The sequence below is a fragment of the Lissotriton helveticus genome, chromosome 11 (assembly GCF_964261635.1).
Source record: "Lissotriton helveticus chromosome 11, aLisHel1.1, whole genome shotgun sequence".
NCBI lineage: Eukaryota > Metazoa > Chordata > Amphibia > Caudata > Salamandridae > Lissotriton > Lissotriton helveticus.
Genome location: NC_136072.1, coordinates 36,874,198 through 36,895,367, shown reverse-complemented (window position 1 = coordinate 36,895,367; position 21,170 = coordinate 36,874,198). Strand labels below are relative to the sequence as shown.

At 44.0% G+C, this 21,170-nt stretch overlaps 1 protein-coding gene across 2 annotated transcripts in view; it reads left to right on the top strand.

The window, feature by feature from the left end:
- LOC144792232 (receptor-type tyrosine-protein phosphatase eta-like) overlaps positions 1-20,963 on the top strand; it is a 79,489-nt gene extending 58,526 nt beyond the window's left edge. For both annotated transcript variants that reach the window (XR_013602520.1, XM_078667138.1), the window contains exons 3-4: positions 10,792-10,871; positions 20,879-20,963. Coding sequence is in view for 1 of the 2 variants with exons in the window: in XM_078667138.1 (XP_078523264.1) it covers positions 10,792-10,871; positions 20,879-20,953 (155 nt within the window). In the remaining variant the exon portion in view is untranslated. The remainder of the gene's footprint in view (positions 1-10,791; positions 10,872-20,878) is intronic.
- Positions 20,964-21,170: the final 207 nt, after the last annotated feature.

The window sequence follows — 21,170 nt, the reverse complement described above, 5'->3', positions numbered from 1 at the left end:
ATAGACGCAGATACCTTATATTCTTCTGCTCAGATTCCATGAGCATTTCATTCATACTCCGTCAACACCTTTTAACTTATGGACTGTGAAAACGCTACATCTTAGGATATCTACTGCTTGAGCCTCTTAATATCCGGTGAAGAGACTCCATATCATTCCAGTTTGTGAAACTGAACCTACGTCCATATTACGTACGTCAGACCTTTTCAATCAGGTATATGTTTGACCTGTCCGGTATACGAAATTATCATCTTTTGAACTGGTTGGTTGCTGTCTATCCATATTTTTATACTGTGGCTCCTGAAGAAGGCGTTTTCGCCGAAACGCGCGTCAAGTTAATTCTTCTTCATTAAGTTTTGGACACCCTGCCATAGTCATTTACGGTGTCTTTTTAATCATTGGCTGTTTATGTATACATTGTTTTATTATATGTACTTACTGCATTTCACAATTTTAATTGTACAATGTCATATAATTTGAATTTTTGTTAGTTTTATATTTGATTTTTATTGTGTATATTAAAAATATGTCTGTCTCACATGTATGACCACTCTAACATTTTTTTACTTGTCTGTTCCTAGTCATAATTGGGTTCCACATCCCCCTGTCTAGCATTTAGTCTGCCTAGGAATTTTTTGCATATATTTGATACTTAGTTTAAACCACCAGTGCTAAATGCGAAAGGTGGTGTCAATGCTTTGGCTTACTGACTGCGCACTAATAATCCAAATGATCATTCAGGCCCCAGGCCCCGCTCTCCTATGCTGCTGCACTGCTCTGCTTACTCCCCATTTTTCTGAATGCTTTCTGCTGCTTTTCCCTTGTTTTTTACTGCTTTCTCCTTCCTTTAACCCTGTTTTTCTGAGTGTTTACTCCTACTTTTGCCTAGTTTTGCACTGCTTTCTCCTTCCTTTCCCCCATTTTTCCAAGTGCATTTTCCTGCCCTTGTTTGTCACAGCTTCCCCTTGTTATTTTTTCATTTACTGCTACCACATGCAGGCCCCAGACCCAGCATTCCAGTGCTGCTGAATCGCTCTTAATCCTCCCCATTTATTCTGGGTGCTTTCTCATGCTTTTCCCTAATTTTTTTCTGTTTTCTCTGTCTCTTCCCCCTTTTTTCTGAGTGCTTTCTCCAGCTTGTATTTTACTGCCTTTTCCTTCTTTTCCCCTCATTTTTCATAGTGCATTTTCCTGCCCTTGTTTTTCATAGCTTCTCCTTGTTTTATTTTCATTTGCTGCTACCACCTGCAGCCTGTTTTCCAGTCTCCCACCTAGTGCTGCCACCACCTCCCAGCACCCCACCCTCCTCCCAGGATCTACTCAATGGAGGCAGCAGCGCAACCCCTTTGAGAAGGCCCCCGGCCCACCTCTCCCGTACTGCTGCACTTCTCTGCTTCCTCCCTATTTTTCTGAGCGTTTTCTCCTGCTTAGACCTCATTTTGTACTGCTTTCTCTTTCCTTTCGGATGTACGTTGTTTCAGCGCATGCTTTTACTACGCATGCCTTTACAACCAAGGATTTACAATGCAAGTCGTTCGAACAACTTGCGTTGGAGGGTGCTGGATAGTGAATAGTTTAATTTACAATTCCGACTCCAGTCCCCTTGGATAGTAGGGAAGGTGTTGGATAGTAAATTAAACTATTACCTATCCTAGAGCGCCCCCCAGCGCAATTCGTTGTAATGACTTGCGTTGAAAAACCTGCGTTGTAAAGGCACTGTGTGGTAAAAGTTGCGTCGTAAAGGATGTTTCCCTTTCCTTTCCCATCTTTTTCCTGAGTTTTTTCACCTGCCTTGAAATCCTCACAGGGGACTTGCCTCACTTTATAGATCCTGATGATTAATAATGTACACACTCAAGATCACTAGAAACAGAATTTATTGCCACATATTCATTGTAAAATAGTTATTTAAAAATGCTCAAATCTAGTGCGCCTAATATTGGTAGGATTACAGAAGATAATCAAAAGCAGCTAAGCTTTTCAATAATAGTGAACACAGGAAACATCATAGCATCACAATGTATAGCCCTTAAACTTTCAGTGGATAATTCTATCCCATATGCTTGTTCTAGCAGATTAATAGGCCTGAATTTCAGAGGTGGTGTGCATACCTAGACACCAGGGTTTGTTGTCTGTTTCGAATAGCTTGTCAGCTAGTTTGAGCACAAGGACAAGAGCTAGGACTATAGGCCCGATTCACAGAACTAATTTAAGACAAAATCCTAAACTTACTACTTTTGGTATTCACAGAAGTTAGGATTTTGTCTTAAGTTTGTCTTAAGACAGACTTAAGACAGACTTAAGACAACATCCTAACTTAAGTCTGTCTTAAGTCTGTCTTAAGACAAACTTAAGACAAAATCCTAACTTCTGTGAATACCAAAAGTAGTAAGTTTAGGATTTTGTCTTAGGTTAGTTCTGTGAATGGGCCCCATTGTGCCTCCATGATAGCACATATTTGGCACCAGTTTGGGAAGGCAGAATGGAATGCGTTACAGAGCCTTGGGGAGTGTGGCGGAAGGCTTCTTCAGTGATGATGGAATTTGGTGCTATGTTCAACTAAATCTCTGACCTGAGTGAAGTTTCTCTCCTGACTAGAGGTCAAGTACCAGTCCTTGTATATTGTATCTTATGTAATATGGAATTTGCAATGCCACCTTAGCAGTGTTTTGACATAATCACATACACCAGTGGATGTATTAATTATGTAAAATACATTAATAAGGACTACATTTTTTGGGTTATGGTCGTTATTTGACCTTGAAGAAGACACCAGTCCCATACTGATGTCACACTAGGGTTTTTTGTCTAATCCATGTCATTAACGCGAGGATATGACACTTTAAAAGTCAAAGTGATGTGACATATTTACATTTCCTCAGGAAGATAAAGGTGCTCATGTTTTACACCCAGGAACCACCTAGACAGGCCTATGATAAAATGGAGTCGTGGCCTGCACAAAGTTGAGTCTGCATTTATGTGTTCAAGAACCTAAAAATAAAATATAAAGTCAAGAAGGTAGTGATTAAAATAGATAAAATAATACAATTATGGAGGGAACCAGTCATAAGATTTGTTACAATCCTGGATTAATTTCTAAACTAAATAGTGTACTAAATTATCACTGAATGTGTTTTTGATTGCTCTTGCTTATAATACCTATTTTGCTACATTTAGAGAGCTAAACCACCTGTCAGAAATGTGCATATGATGAAACAGCAATTCGTCACGTGTAACATGCTGGAAACCATGTTTTCAAACTGAAATGAAAAAGGGGCCTCTGTGCTGGAAGACATCATCCTTACAGCACTTTCAAATGAAAAAGGTGAAAATCCCAAAGTGTGGGCTCATCACTACTGCGGACGGGCCTGTTCATGCCAAAACATGTCGGTGACAACTGTGCTCTTGTAGGGCCTGCTCTCCACACCAACGATCACCGTCTGCAATGTCCAGCAAAGCGAGACGTGCACTTCAGACTAGAGCAACAACAGCCTGTGACAAGCGCAAGGCTAAGTGATGGTAAAGGCAGGCTCTTTGCGCTACACGTCAAAAGTCTCTTCCTCTCAGCCTCATCCAATGCAAATGGAACACTTCACACCGGGTTTCAGAAGGTAGTACTTTAGCCGACTTACCTGCTTGCTTTACCCTATCTACACTGCACAGCAGTCTGTCTGACCAAGTGACTTTACAAGTCTAATGCGATCAGATGACCACGAGTGGTGCTTTCTTTTACTAGCCATTATTGTCGCTGAAAACCTTTGTTGGACCTAGCCTTTTCTGCAGGGCCAGCCAAAAACGTTTTACCTTCACCCTCCCGCTTTCTTAACCAGTTTTTGTTGACTTTTAGTACTACATACTGCCATGACCTGTTAATTAAATGCTACTAGTGGGCCTGCAGCAATATTTGTGCAACCCACATAAGTAGCATATTCAAGCATGGCTCAGGGTGTCATTGCAGCTTGTGTGTGTGCAGTTTAAACTGCCATTTTTACCTGGTGAAATAGACCTCTTGCCAAGCCCAAACCTCCCTTTTTTATACACTTTAGTCACCCCTAGGAGTTGGACATGTAGTATTAGGTTTTCATGTCCTGGTAGTAAAAAAGTCTTACATTTGTTTTTCACAACGGTGAGGCACATAGGATAACATTGGGTTGCCTTATTTACTAAGGGATAACCTTTGAATGGGAACTGGTAAACAATTTGTGTTTGATATCTGGGATATTGTAATTAAAACTCTTCTTTAATTGCCTATTTTTAGTTACAATACTCAAAATGTCAAACAAAGTTGGTATTTTCTTGTGTGAACCATTTGGTGCCTGCAGAATGAATCCTGGGTGACATGACTAAGTGTAGCTGGTAGTTGGTTTTTGTGTATTGCTCCCAGACAGTGACACAATAGAGGGATTATATGTGCTTGGATGGCCATCAACTGGCAGGCTGGAAGCTGGAGCTTGGCATAACAGCACTTGCAACTGCATAAGCTTTGTCCTGCCTTCATTCAAAGGACTTGTCATCACTCCGCTGTTTATGCAGCCAGAATGGGGTCAGGGCAGGGGAGGCAGGAAACTTCAAAGACTTTACAGGCAATTCTCTAGAATCTACTCCTACTTCATAGGATGTACCAGGTATTAAAATAGGACCCTCAGACACACTCTTCAGTAGACGTCTGGACCTGTGGAAGAGTCAGAAGCACTGCTGTGCTACTCTGCTAGAAGGACTGCTACTCTGTTACCCTGCTGCCTGAGTGGAAGAACTGGACCTGCATTTTGAACCCAGGACCTCCAGAGTGACTCCAAGGGGTAGTTGGCTGGCCTCTTGATCAGAGCTAAGGGGCAAAATAGGCTTTAACCAACTTGAACCCTGCACCTGGATTCTATCTGCTGTGAGCCCGACACCTAAACTGGTGTCGCCCCAGACCTGGACTCTTGCAATTGTGCCTGAAGGTGTAATGTTATGTTATGTTATGTTATTTTATTTTATATAGCGCGCAGATGCCGCAGCCAAGTGGCGTCCCGGCGCTTTAGGAGATGGTAGAACACAACACAGCAAAAATGACCAGGTAGGAATGGGACTAGACTGTAGACAATAGGAAGGTTTTTAATGCCTTCCTAAAAGGAAGCAGATCAGGGATGGAGCGGAGAGGAGCGGGCAAAGAGTTCCAGAGAGCCGCCGCCAACACTGAAAAAGAACGTCCACCCATTCTAGCTCTTTTAAAGCGTGGCACAATGGCAAGATTTAACCCTGAGGATCGAAGGGCTCTAGAAGGGACATAGTGCAGGATTGTCTGCGAAAGGATAGGGGGGGAAGCTGACTTAAGAATTTTAAAAGCTAAACAAAGAGCTTTACATTTAATTCTTTGCCAACAGGCAACCAATGAAGATCTTGAATAGTTCGGCAGGCAGAGACAAACTTCGGAAGGCCGACCAGCATCCTGGCCGCTGCATTTTGCACCCTCTGAAGGCGAGCTAGTTCTGCCTGATTCACACCCAAGAGCAGAGAGCTGGCATAGTCCAATCTGGTAAGAACCAGAGCTTGGGCAATGATCTGTCTGGTGTCCGCATCAAAAAACTTGAAGATAGGTCGAAGACACTGCAGGGCACCACAACAGGTACCAGCTACACGTTTAGTATGGGAGGTGAAGGAGAGTTTATCGTCAAGCCAAACCCCAAGGTTTCTAACTCCGGCCACCGGGGTGGGAACATGGCCCAATTCAGATGACCACCATTGATCACCCCAAAGCCCACTTTCCCTACCAAAAATAATAACCTCGGTCTTAGAGGCATTAAGTTGGAGTCGATTATTCACCATCCAGCCTGCCACAGCTTTAAGAGCGGACTGAAAGGTAGGAGCATCCATGTTGGAGTCACCATTAAGTGCCACCGCCAGCTGCGTGTCATCGGCGTATGACACCATGGTGAGACCGAAACTATGGGCAACCTCCGCCAACGGCTGAACATATAAATTAAATAAGGTAGGGCTAAGGGCCAATCCCTGCGGGACACCCTGAGGAATGGAACGAGGAGCAGACACAAAGCGTGGTGTGGATACTTTGAAGGTTCGATCTGTGAGAAAGGATCGGAACCACTCGAGTGCTATCTCTCCAACTCCAACCTCCTCGAGACGGTGCAGAAGGATCTGGTGGGAAACCGTATCAAAGGCGGCACTGAGATCCAATAGGATCAGTGCCGCCGTCTGACCCTGATCCAGCATCTTCCTGATGTGCTCCACCACAACCAAGAGGGCAGTCTCGGTACTGTGGCCCACACGAAACCCATTCTGAGAGTTATCCAGTATATTAGCTTCCTGCAGATGAGATGATAAAATGTGGTTAGCATGTGATTCTGCTAATTTAGCTAGCCAGGGGAGCAGGGAGATAGGCCGATAGTGTTCTGATTTGGTGGGGTCAAGGGCAGGCTTTTTAAGGATCGGAATGATGGTAGCCTGCTTCCATGCACTGGGAACACTGCCGGTGTTAAAGGACAGCTCAATAAGACTGTGCATAGCAGGGTAACAGCACTCGGCGAGTTCCCGGAATTGGATGGGTCTCATGGGGTCATCCGGTGAGCCGGATTTGACTTTCGTCGTCAAGGCTTTAAACTCCTCCAGAGTGGGACTGGGGATAATCAACAGTGGTGTAGAGACCGTTGATACAATAATATTCTCCCTGATGGAGGTTTGAGAGAATGACCTATAGATGGCCTCCACCTTTTCAACGAAAAACGAGGCCAAATCCTCACAGTGAGCCAAGGAGGCTTCAATAGTAGTAGTATCGTTCTTTTTACTTGTGAGGTCCTTGCATACCCTGAAAATCACCTTGGTAGGATTCGTACTGTTCTTTATCTCCTGAGAGTAAAAGGCAGCCCTAGCTGAACATATGGCCCAATGGTACACTCTAGTACAGGCCCTATAGGCCGACTTGAGGTCAACATCGTAAGTTTTACGCCATGCGCGTTCCGCTTTTTTGCAGGAAGATTTGAGCGTTTTAAGGGATTCGTCGTACCAAGGACTAGAGGGACTTGATCTGGTCTTACTCCACCTGGCCGGTATAAGAGTATCTAATGAGTGATTTAACCACTCACAAAAACTATCATAGCCAAGAGAGACTTCAATGGGGGGTTGAGGATGGTGTTTCATCAAAAGCCGATGAAAATGCTCAAGATTCAAGTTTCTCCAGGGGCGTTTGAAAAGGTCAGGAGTATTGTTTCTGAAGGGAGGAGTAGAAGTAGTGATATGAGTTTTGATCAAATGGTGATCGGTCCAGGCCATAGGTCTAGGTTGAAGCACTGAAATATTGGTGGCGAGATTCGTCAAGAAGGGGTCTAGCAGATGTCCGCCTATATGAGTCGGTAGCTGTACCAGTTGGTTTAATTGAAATGCTTCAAGATCCGCCAACAGGCTGTAGACCGAGTTAGAGAGTGGAGCATCCATATGCAAGTTGAGGTCGCCAATAATCGTGAAATTGACAGTTTTCATGACTAAAGAGGAGACCACCTCCAGGAGGCTATGGCGGAAGGCGCCCTCGGGACCGGGAGGCCTATAAATTAATAGCCCCGAAAAGGTAAAATGGGGATTCACTGTGATGTTAAAATGCGCGCTCTCACACCCTGCTATGATGGTAGGCTTCCAAACGCAGGGATAACAAGTTTTTACCGCAACTGCGATGCCTCCGCCTCTAGCATTACGGTGGAGAGAGTGCATGGAGTATCCCAGAGGGAGGGCTAAATTCATGACAGCCATAGATTGGTCATGCAGCCAGGTTTCGGTAAAGAAAATACCAGCCACGATGTCATCCAAGCAGAACCAATGCATCACAACAAATTGCAAAACTCCGAGATAGGAGCAATGAGCAACCCATTGCCACGCAGGACCTCTCATCCTCACTGCAGCTCTTCGGACTCACCGCTGTGGGAAGCAACTCCTCGCTGGACTTTGCATTGCCGCCCGCAGCCCATCAGAACTGCAGCTGTGTGACGCATTTCCAATGCAAAGCCTTGCATCACCACTGCTGCATGACACATTCTCAACGCGGGACTTCACATCACTCCGCAAACAAGATTTATGGTACTCTGTTCAGCCAGCCTAAATTTGCCCTTGTATTCAACCCTTGCTCTTACATGTGTGGTCTTAATTTGTGACTTTGTCACCGTCCGGTGTGGCCAGATAATCAAGGTTTGCGCTTTGTGTTTTTTAACACTATAGTTACTTGTATTTGCTAAATTGCATATCTCTGATTCTACTGATTGGATTTCTGTCATTTTGATCTCAAATAATGTGTTAAGTTTTACACTATTGTTCTAAATTGATTTGGGATTTTTCTTGTGTTGTGTTTTCACTTTAATACTGTTTCAATTGGTGCATAAACACCTACACATTGTCTTAACGTTAAGCCTGACTTATTTTGTGCCAAGCTACTACATGATTAAGTGCAGGTTAATTTGGGGTTTGCTTCTGTTTCACTCTGACAAGAGTTGTGGTTGCTGCTTCAGTAGGGCGTAACCCCCCTCTACCAGTAACCCAATTTTCAACAACTTCAAAAAACCACTATCTCTGGTGCTACTCAGTGGACTGTTTTCATTCTGGTATCATTTTATTTTTTGAAAATGTATTCTATTTTCCTAAATTGGTTTGGGATTTTTCTTGTGTTGTGTTTTAACTTTATTGCTGCTTGTGTGCAGCACAAACAATTTACATATTGCCTCTGAGTTAAGCCAGATTGCGTTTGTGGCAAGCTACTAAAGTGTTAAGAACAGGTTAATATGTGTGGGTCACAGCAACAAGGGTTGTGGTTGTTGCCTGAGTGGGGTTTCCACCCCCCTCAACCAATAATTACATTTCTTACAAATAATTAGGTATAATGTAACACTAATATAAATCTGTGTGTGTGTTTCTGTGTGCATGTGCATGTGTTAGCATGCCCTTCCCTAAATCTCACCTTAAATTTCTCTAAACCCCTACCATTACCCTCGGTGTGTAAATACTGCCTCCTGTGGTTAAACAGTCCTGAGTGTGTGAATGCAATCTATGCTGTGGCCTGTTCTTGCAGTATGTCCTTGCTGGTTATTTCTTCCACTAAGCCTCCTTCAGAGTACATACATATTGTCAAATTAGTAGATAGAGGCAGAGGGTCAAACAGTTTGTCAAAGTAGTAGTCATGGGACTCTAGCACACTGCTTCTTGCTGTAAAGGCTATACATTTAATTATAGGAGCTGTTTTCCACCTAAACTGAGACCTACCCAGAGTTCTCTCCTTCTTTTTTGCATAATTTATGCGTCACTCTATGCCTGAAAGGGTTTTGTTTTGACTTAATACTGGGTGCTCCCTTGTGTCTGGACAAAGCTATACCTCTCTGAAGAGCTCTAATTAGAGCGAAACACTGTGTCAGGGGTTGCTTTTAATCATTTCAGGTTGGCTTGAGTTGGTATTTTACCAATTCAAAGCTGTAATATTGTGCCTGGAGTGATAAATGGCTTTTGTTATTTGACAGCTCGGCAAGGACTGCACTGTACTAGTCCTATGCTTAAAGACTTTGCTGTTTAAATGGCGAAAGACTTTGTCATTTTCTATCTCGGCATGGATAGCACTGTCTAATCCTATGCTTAAAAACTTTGATAGAAAAACAGACATTTGAGGTGAGCAGATCTAGAGTGTCGCTGGTGTTGAGAGTGCTCTTACAGGAGCTGCTTTCCACCTAAACTGAGACCTACCCAGAGTTCTCTCCTTCTTTTTTGCATAATTTATGCGTCACTCTATGCCTGAAAGGGTTTTGTTTTGACATTTAATTATAGCCAGACACTTATTAAAAGCTGATACATTGATTGTACCTACACTCAATCCTGTGAAAAGGGAACAGAGTAATGTGATCAAAAAGTGATTGCCCCTGTGTTTGACACATTTAGACCAAATGGGAGGCTAGGGTTAAAAATCATCTCTCCTAATGCCATATTTCCAACTATTCCACTAGACCACAATTGGAGTGGCAGTGATTTGGACAGCAAGGCCAAGAATTACATTTTATATGGACCCTGTTCAGCTTTAGAATAAAGCTTTGATTCTCAGAACTTAGGTGAATGTATAAAGCTGAGATTAAATGACACATATCCTGGTTGCATGGCTAAAACATACCTAGAGGAGCAAGGATACAATATACTCTGTGCACCAGGGTCTCCTCCTATGATGAAGTGAGAAAGCAGAGTTTGAGATTCATCCATTCCACAAAGTCCCTGATAAGCTTGAAAATGACTACTCCTGCATTGCCATCTCATGCACTCCTTAAAACCCACAAAGAAGTGTGCAAATGAGAGCACCAGAACTGCTTATATCTTGTATTCATGATAATATGAAGCATATAACAATTTATGTAAACGTATTACTGACCTGTAAATGTGGAGTTGGCAAAGAGGAGTGACTGTAAAATGTAAATTCCACCACAAAAATGGGAGGGGCAAATGAAAGAAATGACAAAGAGACACAGGAAGTTTTAGAAAAAGAATACCTATAAAGAAGTGTAAGTCAGAGTAACATTTTCAAGGGCTGCATCAGCGTTAACTCAAATATGCAACCAGGCTCAAATATATTCCAACCTTGAAACATGTTACACTCTTAACCAGCCTGAGCGCAGGAACTGCACATATCTTGCTGGTCACACTTTAAGTAAAATATGCGTATTGGATACACACAGTGTCCTCATGTGTTCACTTTCCATAGGCCATATTACCGCCTATGTATTACTGCTCTTGTGGCTTCAGAGTTTGAATGAGGAAAGTAAGTTAATATGTATTTTTTCCTTTCAGTTAATGGACGGATTTCTCTATCTTTACAATTTTCTACAAATCTCCCTGAAAATGAAAGAAAAGCATACATTTTATCACAGGTAAGAAACTGTTATCTGGTATGTACATTTACAGAGTATATCAGCCCCAAAGAAGGAACAAAGTGGCATATTTATGAGGATGTGGCACAGTGCAGCGCATCAAATTCCCTTGCCCTGCACTGTGCTGCATCACAGGGAAAGGGCAGGAATGCAGGGTATTTGAAAGAATACTGTGTATTCCTGTCCATGTCTCTGCACTGCCACCCTTTTGGCTGCCTATGGTCAAGGGGGCCTGTGTTGTGTGCAAGATTGTTTTTGTGCAGGAAGGGTCACTTTCCTGCACAAAAACAATCCTTAAAGGCATATTCCTTCATCTTTGTGTGCTAAAGAATGCAGGACACATAGAAAGAGGTAGTAATTGGAAGACACAAGGATATTTCTTCTCGTTATGCCTCCCTTGGGAAGGCATATCTTTTTTGGCTCATTCGCAGGTTTACCAGTTCTGGTAACTCTGGGACTGCATCAAAAACCATGGGAGTTGCATGGAAACACCCATGCAATGCCAGTGGAACACATTCACAGGGCAGAGTAATGCAACACAGCCATCTGGGATGCGTTTTGTTACTCCAAGTTTATGAAGCCACTCAGGGCAGTGCAACAGGACCCAGAAATATTCCCCAATGTGATATTTGTGCTGTTTTCTGAAGGCCAACGGCCCCATCATGATGAGCTGCGCTGGTGCAAAGCGGAGCCGCCCACTTGTTTTAGTGCACTTGCAGTGTGTTTAGTGAAGTCATTTACCCTAATAATTCTCTAGGTTAGTGCAATATTTCACACATCACAGCTCAGAAAGAGGAAATCCTTGCTCACTAATATTTACTGTCTAATAATAAAGCCCCTAATCTGTAATTGAGCCATAAAAAATACTTCACAGGAGAAACAAATTTGCCTGGTGGAAGAAAAGAAGCATGAAGTATCACAAAATAGAAACTTGAGAAAAAAAGAAAGATACATGAAAGGATAAAGGTTAAAAATAATACTGCATAAACTATCATCTACAATGTCGTTAATTGTTAAAGTTTGGGTACATTTTGAGATCGATGAAAAAAGTAGTTACAACTAATCCGGCAACGAAATTTGATGAGATCCCCCTCAATTTTTCAAGATATTAAAAGTGTTTTCCTTCACTTGTACATTTCACTTCGTTTCATTTTCCAGCCCTGCCCTTTCTATTGAACGCGGTACAAAAGAGGGTGGTGATGGACGGAGCATCTGAACCAATCAAACACTCACACCAGTCAACAGATCTGGGTTTAATCCATCACCGTTCTTTAGCCCACTCTGCCACCCCAGTTCAGACATGGCCATATGCAAATCAGTCTGACCCTGTGCCTCATGGGAACAGTCCAGCCCGAACTGCCAAGCCATGCCTTCCCTGGACCGGAAACAAGCTTCCTAGGACCGGTTTCTGGCATTCCAGCCGTCTTCAGCCCGACTTGCTTGAATCCAGTGGCAAAGTGAGCAAGGAACTCACATCTAAGCATACCCTGCCAACTTCTGGCGAACAAAGCGTTATCAGCTATTCTACTGTGGGATGCAGTTCTGAAGGACAGGCCAGACATCAACCTCGAGCAGGAGATACAGGGAAAGCACAAAGACCCCTTTAAAGGTTTCCCACAGTGACAGAATCCAAGGAAGATCTTTGTAAATATTCTTTCATATGCAGTGAAGGAGGCCATTCTGGGTATCACCCTGAAGAGTGGGCCCTTTACTACAAAAGATTGTTCTCCTTTACCATCAGGTTTGATGTGTGTAAGGCAACAGACCAGGGACAGTGGGAGCTCGGTACGAGAATGGAAGAGATCCATAAGCTGGGGGATAAGGCGCAACTAAAATTCACTGGAATATTACGCATTATGTGGAACAATCAGATGTTCGAAAAATTGGGCTTTGGAGGACATATATGCATTGATCTACTCCATTAAAAGAGAGGCAAACTCTTGATTCCTTGAATTCCTGAAGTCTGGGTTTATGGTGGGTTTGTGGTAATAATAATAATAATAAAGGGGGTCTTATCGTGCGCAAACTTAGCCCAATGGGCGTCAAGGCGCCTAATTCCAGAGCCAGCTCATAGCAGAAACCCTGCAGTTCAGCCTGTGTAGGCTCTTGAAAAACACCACGTTTTCAAGGCCTTTTTAAACAACACTAAAGAGGGTAGGGTCTTGATCTCCATAGGCAAGATGTTCCAGAGCTGGGGGGCAGCGACAGAGAAGGCCCTGGCTCCCCAACTGGTGAGCTTGAAACGAGGGACAACAAGCTGGAGTAGTCCCGAAGAGCGAAGACACCTTGTAGGATGGTAACGGGTAAGCAGGGAGCTGATAGCGCCTTTAGGTCCATCCTCGAGAGCTCTGTAGGTCAGACACAGAATTTTAAAGTAAATTCTGTGCTGAATAGGCAGCCAGGGGAGGTCTCTCCTCGCAGTAGTAGCAGAAGAGGCCCTAGAGAGGTCTAGGACAAAACGTGCAGCAGCATTCTGCACGATTTGCAGCCGATGTATAAGGCCCTTGTTGGACTCCATGTAGAGAGAGTTGCAATAATCTAACCTGGAACCAACAAGGGCGACTGCAATCTGCTTACGTGCTTGAAGAGACAGATAGCTGCGAATTCTATTGAGCGTCTTGATCACACCCCAACAGGTTGCAACAGTCCGATTCACCTGAAGAGACATCGAGAGTGAAGTATCAAACACCACACCCAGATTTCTGGTAGATTGAGAGGGAGTGGGGCAGGTGCCGAGAGAGGAAGGCCACCACTCACTCGACCAGACATCTTGGTCCTTCCCAAAGACCAAGACCTCAGTCTTGTCGCCATTTAGCTTCAGGGAGTTGATAACCATCCAGTCTGCAACATGTTGCATACAGGACCTGAAGCTAGAGGCAGATGTTATGACAGAGGACTGAGTGAGTGACACCATAATCTGGGTGTCATCGGCGTATGATACCACCTCCATCCCCTGCGATCTTACAAGCCTAGCAAGGGGGGCCACGTAGATGTTAAACAGGGTCGGACTTAATGCCAACCCCTGTGGCACCCCACATTGCAAAGACTTCGCTGGGGAGAGGTGGTTGCCGAGCATCACTCTCTGTTCCCTATCCAGGAGAAAGGAGTTGAGGAGGCTCAGGGCCGAGCCAGTGACACCTGCCTCCCTAAGCCGAGATGTTAAAATGGCAGGAGACAAGGTGTCGAATGCGGCTGTGAGGTCCAATAACACTAGAACGGTAGTTTGTCCAGCATCAACTTTACGTCGGATGTTATCGACTACAAAGGTGAGAGCGGATTCTGTATTATGATGTTTTCGAAATCCATGTTGGGTGGTGTCTAGATACTCAGAGGCCTCAAGAAAAGAAGATAAATGGCGATTCAAATGTGCTTCTAGAATTTTTGCAGGTGCAGGGAGCAGGGAAATGGGTCTAAAATTTTTCAGGAGGCCGGGGTCAAGTGAAGGCTTCTTAAGGAGCGGTTTCACGATGGCCTTCTTCCATACCGATGGAAAAGAGCCTTGAGCAATCGCCTTATTCATCACCTCAAGCAAGGAGGGAAGGAGACTACTCCTACACTCTTTTAGCTTTTTAAGAGGCAATGGGTCCAATGGAGAGGAGGATTTCATCCTGTCGAGAAGAAGATTCATTCCTTCCAAAGACAGAGATGGAAAATCCGAAAGAAGGCTAGGAGGGGCTATATCCAGAGACTCAAGAGAGCTTATGCCTGAAGGAATATTTTCGGCCAGGGAGAGACGTTGTACTTCTAAAGAAGTATGAATATCAGAAATTTTTTTGTGAAAAAAGTCTGCAATGTCGTCACAGAGACGTTGAGAACTGACTACGGGATCTGGGAGTTGAAGGGAGCATAACGAGTCCGCAATTTTAAAAAGCTCCCTAGAGGAAGTGAGTGAGCTAGTAAGATTGGAAAAGTATTCCTGCTTCTCCATTATCACTTTCTGCTTATACTCCCGTAGAGCAGACTTATGAGCCTCCCGGTCCATAGGATCCCAAGATTTCCTCCATCTCCTCTCACTGCTTCTGCCGCCCTGTCTTAATAATCTAAGATGGTCCGAAAACCATGGTGCTGATGGTTTGCGTCGGGCTACATATCGCAGGGATACTGGGGCAAGTTTTTCTACAGCATTGGTGATAGAATCCTTCAGGTCTTGGGCTGCTTCGTCCGCGTCTTTTGGGAAGAGAGCCTCAGGTGACGGAACAAAAGGGGCCAGGGCCTCATCCGTGAGGTTTCTAAAATTTCTTCTAGAGACGAAAGGGGTAGTCCCCTTCTTAGTGGAATAAGAAGCAGAAAAGGCTAGATGAAGAGGAACTGCAAAATGATCTGTCCAGACCAACGGCAGAGGTGATCCGCTGGAAAGTCTCAGATCATTAGAAAATACCCCGTCGAGGATGTGACCTGCCGTATGAGTGGAACTAGTAACAAGCTGAACAAGATCACATGCTCCGAGAGATTCGACTAATGATAAAGTGTCCTTAGAATTGGCCTCATCAAGATGGAAATTGAGGTCGCCCAAAATGGTAAGGCAGGGCTTTCCAAAGTAAGGTTCGAGAATTCTCAGTATGTCCGAGGCAAAATTAGCTCTGTGACCAGGCGGCCTGTAAATCAATATCCCCGTAAAAGAGACCGATGGAGCACATGTAATACAAAAGTATAAGGCTTCAAAACGGTCTTGAGGCGAGGAAAGTGGGTTAACCGTACATTGAAAGGAGGATTTAAAAAGAATGGCAATACCTCCTCCCCTACGTTTAGGTCTATCGAGCCTATGTAGAGAATAGCCCTCTGGGATGGCTAGAAGAAGGTCATGACCGGAGGAGTCAGTAGCCCAGGTCTCTGTAATGAAGACCCAGTCCGGCTGTCTTTCATCAACAAAGTCATGGAAGGCTAGGTTATGTTTAATTAGCGAACGCACATTTAAAAGAAACCCATTTTTGTACGAGATGGTGGACATTGGGGAGGAAGGACAAAAACTAAGAGGGCAGGAGACACAGGGGTGGAAGGAGGAAGAACAAGCCATACAGCAGCGAGACTGTAATAGCCCTAGCGGTGTGAAACAATGTGAACAAGGGCATGCGGGATGTCTGAGAGCCAGAAGCGCAGATGGAGCATAGCGCCTAATTGTCTTACCAGATAGCAAGGGTGCAGAAACCAGGTCCAGCCCGGCCAGCAGCCCGTCCTCAGCGCGGACGGGCGCAGACGGGCTGAACTCTGGCGTAACTCCGGCGTCAATCTGGCGTCCCGGCCGCGCGTCACCGCTGCGCGTAAGCATGGCTGTAATTTATGCACTGCTCGCCTCCTAGAGAGAGGACTAGAGCGTGCAAGCTACCCCCCAAGCAAAGATGGCCGCCAACGAGACGTGGGCACAGGACCCGCAAAGTGCGGTGATAAACCCAATTAAAGTGCGTGAGAGGGGGCAGAGATGTAAGAATGCGTGGCCGGCAGTTTTAAAAACAAGGGAAAAGCAAAAAATAACAATTTAAAAAAAAAAGACCAAAAACGGGAGTTTTTAAAATCACAAATAGCTGCTGGCAAGGTCGCGCTGCGAGAAGAGCGCTGCTGGTAATGCGCTAGGCTGTAAGAAGGGGGACAAATGCTGGTTACAAATGTACATTCTATCTTCTTTTCCACCTCCTGGGGATGCTCTTAGGTATTTATTATGCCTACAAGTGCTAGGAGGGCCCCTCAGAGTGGGCTTGGTTGTGGAGGGGAATGGGCACCGAGTGGAGTTAACGATGGGGGAAAATGAAAAAAAATGTCCTCAGTCACACCAAGTAGTGGTCCTCTTCGAGTAGAGGCCTCAGCTATGCTATGCTATGTTATACGGTTTTATATAGCGCACAGCTGTCCCGGCAAAGGAGCGTCCAAGTGCTGAAACAGAAGACAATCAGAACAATAGACAACATAAAACCATCTATCGTGGAGGAAAGAGGTGTGTCTTGATAGCCTTACAGAAAGCCATGTAGTTTTCCATACTACAAATGGTGGTGGGGAGCGCATTCCAAAGTCTGGCTGCCAATGCACCAAAGATCGTCCTCCAGCACAAACCCTTATGGCCCGCGGAACAATCGCCAAATGCTGACTCTTAGACCAGAGTTGGCAGGAGGGGGTGTAAGGTGTAAGCAGATTGGCCAAGATGTCTGGAGAGGAAATATTTAAGATTTTAAAAGACATGCAAAGAGTCTTGAACTCTATGCATTTTGCCACAGGCAACCAATGTAGCCGACAGAGAACACTGGAAGTGGGGCATGTCCTGGGCAGACCTAACAAGGCTCTAGCTGCAGCTTTGTTATAGGAAGAGGGGATGGAATCCCGTTGGAACTAATGTGTGCCAGTATGGAGTTATATTTTTTAATTGGAAAGTGAATGGCCTTAGGTCTTGGAGGAGGCAGAGATTGGTGCTGCGGTACCTTGGAGAGAGCCATGTCATGATCCTAGAGGACACCCATCTAACTGCAATTGGGAGTGGAGCCCTCTTTTCTAAATTCAGATGAGTGGAGAGCTATGAGGTCTGTGACCAAGCAGAGTACTGACAAGGGTTGCCTATTTCATGGCATCTACATTGATTCTCTTCGCAGAATAAAACCCTCAACAAGAACAAGTATACTGGTACTGACCACTGAGTTTCCAATTATTCTTCAATGCATCCAAGTAAAGTCACACAGAGCACTTCTATATAAGACAAAAGTAATCGTGAGTACAATTCCAAGCACTGTGGTAAGACAAACAATGGAGGGCAGATCTCGCTGTAGGAAACAAAAGAGCACCCTTATTTTCAGCCCAACATCTGGCAGGCTGTTGGAGCCGTAAAGGAAAAAGTACAACATCACAGCTCGCGTTGTAGCAACCAAGAGTAGAGCAAAAGAATGGCCTTAGGATGATGGTGATTTCCCTACCTGGAGCCAATGCTGGAATGGAAGTCTGCTCCTTGAAAAAAACCTTACTGCTGCTTTCGGGTTTAACAAATCCACAAAGTAGGGAAGAGAAGCATCTCCGCTCCCTGCCTTAAAGTTTCTGGCCAAACTTCTCAATCAAAATCCTAACACTAGTTGAACATTGATTATACACGTTGACTGAAGTGCGAGAGGCCATTTAAACGCTCATCAGCCACACCCTAACCAGCGTAGGATCATTAGGGAGATAGGAATCATGGGAGTTGTAGTCTGTTTGTGCTTTTGGGCGATAAAATTACATACAGGTTAGTCATAGATGTAACAGGGACACAATTTCAACAGGATTGACTACTTGTGAGCATACAAGACGTATTTCAGTACCTGACCTTGGATCAGAAGGTGCCGTGAGACTTGTTCTTGACACTTTTGTGAAAGTTTACTATTTTATTTGATAGGTATTGACAAACTATGTGTTCAATTTTACTAACAGTAATTTTAAGACCACAGAGACTCCACAGTTGTGTCAGAGAACTCTGCATGTAAACAGATAGGACAGGTAATATTTCCTCAAAAATTAGATTGCATTGTGCAACAGATCCAACAAAAATGTAGAGTTAAGGTATATATTTACAAAAGTATTGATCATGGAGTAGTCACCGTCAGTACCAACAAGTTTTTCGTCAATGCAATGAAATCAGGCCTAGCCTGAACTTTGCTGAAAAGTAATGGAAGATATCAAAAGTAGACTGGACTTAACAATGTAGATGTGGGTCTTGAAAAGATGCCTCACCTTACATTTTCTTCAATGTAATTAAATGCACTCACACTTTGAGAAAAACATGTAAGAAAATTGATTTAAGCAGAGCCTAATCTATAGAAATTTCAGAGGGTATAAAAATGTGCCTTATCTTTTTAATCAATTCAATGTCATTAAAAAAACTTTATTCGGCTTATTGATATAAAACCATAAAAGTATGTATTGTACATCAAAAGTCACAAAGTAAGTTATATACAATTAATTTGATGCACCCTTTAAAAATAACATTCCCCTTAGTAACGTCATAGATTCGGCTTTTATTATGGGGTTTAATAGCCAACTCTACTCGCATGGGTCTAGCCCTTCTCACTTTCTGAGCAAGGAGTTGTTGAAATCATATTACTGACTCAATATCCAAAACCAAATATCATGTTATGCCTATTGCTCATAAACTAATGCCTCTCATAAATTAAAGATTGTATTTATTTATAGTATCGCTCTGATCAGTAATCTATGTGCTCCCGCATGAGAATGTAAGATAGAAAGAAGAAACCAAAGAAAGAAGAAAGAATAAAGAAACAAATAATATTCTCCACTATCCTCCGGGCTCTTTGTCCAGTAATGCAATTTAGGAGGCAGTCCAATCAGAACGCACACACCAATGGTTACTTATTTAGGGGCAGATTTACCATTCTTTCATGAAATGCAACGGAGCGAGGTAACTGCATTGCATGAAAGGAAGAGAGCAGAAAAGCTCCATATCAGGGGCGGCTGCACAGGGCCGCCAAACCCCAGGGGCCGCCACGCCAAATATATATCCTTAATATAATAATCCTCTGAGGATGGATACATATTTGCGTGGCGGCCCCTGGCAGGGATTTGGCGGCCTCCGGCTCTGTTCCACTTCCAAACACCCTGACTCCCCCTCTTCACTCTGCCCCACCCGGGCCCCCTTTTCCGGGGCCCCCGACCTACGCTCCCTGCCCAGGGTCGCCATGAGCCGAGAGCTGCCCCTGCCCATATTTACATAGATATGGAGCAATTCTGAGCTCTCCTTGGGCAGCTGCCTCATGCCAAAGCAGGCGTGGCAGGGTATACTCAGATGTGAGTCCCTTGCTCATTGCACCATCAGGATTCAAGCAAGCCGGGCCGAAGACGCCTGTAATGCCAGAAACCGGTCCCCGGAAGCTTGTTTCCTTCCCAGTGTAAGAATTGGCTTTTGTAGTCTGGTCTGCCCTGTTCCCATGATGCACTGGGCCAGGGACCGACTAATTTGCATACAGCCAGGTTCTGAAACTGGGATGGTGCAATGAGCTAAAAAACGGTGTTGGATCTAGCCCTGATCTCTTGACTGGGTGAGAGTACTCTGCTTAATTCAGAGACTCTGTCCATCACCACCCCTTGTTGTAAATATAAAGCAGGCACTCTGGCACCATGTTTGAACAGTGTCTGCATTATTGGTCGGATTGTGTTGGAGCATGCAACGACATATTCCTCTTTTTATATGTGCTGCGAAATGCAGCACACATGGAAAGTGGAATATCATCAGAGAAATAAAGCTATTTCTCTTTCTAACGCATCTGTCAGGTGCAGACCCAGGTTTATAGGTTTTCAGAAATCTGAGTTTGTACCAAAATACATGGGTAGATGCATGTGAAAATGCACTCTTTTCGTTGTACTGCATTTGCACATTGTACCTGATTAGGAGTGAGGCAGAGTGTAATTACCCTATGGTATTCTGTCCCACCTTTTGTTCCCTCATCCATTTCTCCAGTTGAGGGAACATGAAACCTGGTTTTACAAGCTGGTAATTCAGCCTGGTAAAATCTCAAGAGGCTTTAGCTGCACCAACAGCAAAGTCTTGTCATCTCATTCTTGACAACGTTTTTATTTGACAAGCGGCGAGTGTGCCATGTTCCCTCACTTCCCTTCCCATCCTTTACCCTCACTGCTTCCCTCTTCTCCCCCTGCCCTGCAGGAAAGCCACTGCTCATATTTAGCACCCAAAGGGCATTACACCTCCTGCATAAGGAATACCTGGAGGAACTCCATATTGTAAATCTGTGTCTGCACAGTTATTCCTCATTCCAAGGGGTCTGATTCATAAAAGCTGGAATTCAACATAAAAGCAAAGCTAGTTAGCAGAAATTCAGGCCGCTGGGAATCTCTGCTCATTTTTAAAAGGGCCTTTCCATGCATACATTACTAGTTGCCCAAAAGCATCTTATTTATTCCTCTTATTTATTCCTCTTATTTATTCCTCTTATTTATTCCTCTTATTTATACCTCTATTCCTGTGTTGTTGGACTTGGGTAAACAGATATCTTCCTCAAGTAAAATGTCAATTGTTTTCTTTGTTTCAGCTGCAACAGAAGTTAAAAGATCGATTTGTACATGAGAAATTCACCTTGCTCTGGAAAAAGGAGTCTGTGAAGTAACAAGAAACTTCAGATGGTTGCATTACAAAATATGAAGGGCCAAGCTCATTGCTTTGCACTGTTACCAGGTGGATTTTTGCTTGACTAGAAGGAGATGTTCCTATGATGGCACCACCCACATGAAGTGTTACGTAGACTTTTGCATGGGCTTCCATCTTCACCCACTTCCCATGTGTCCACATGCTGCAACCAACAGGACTGCCAACTCAGGCAAAAA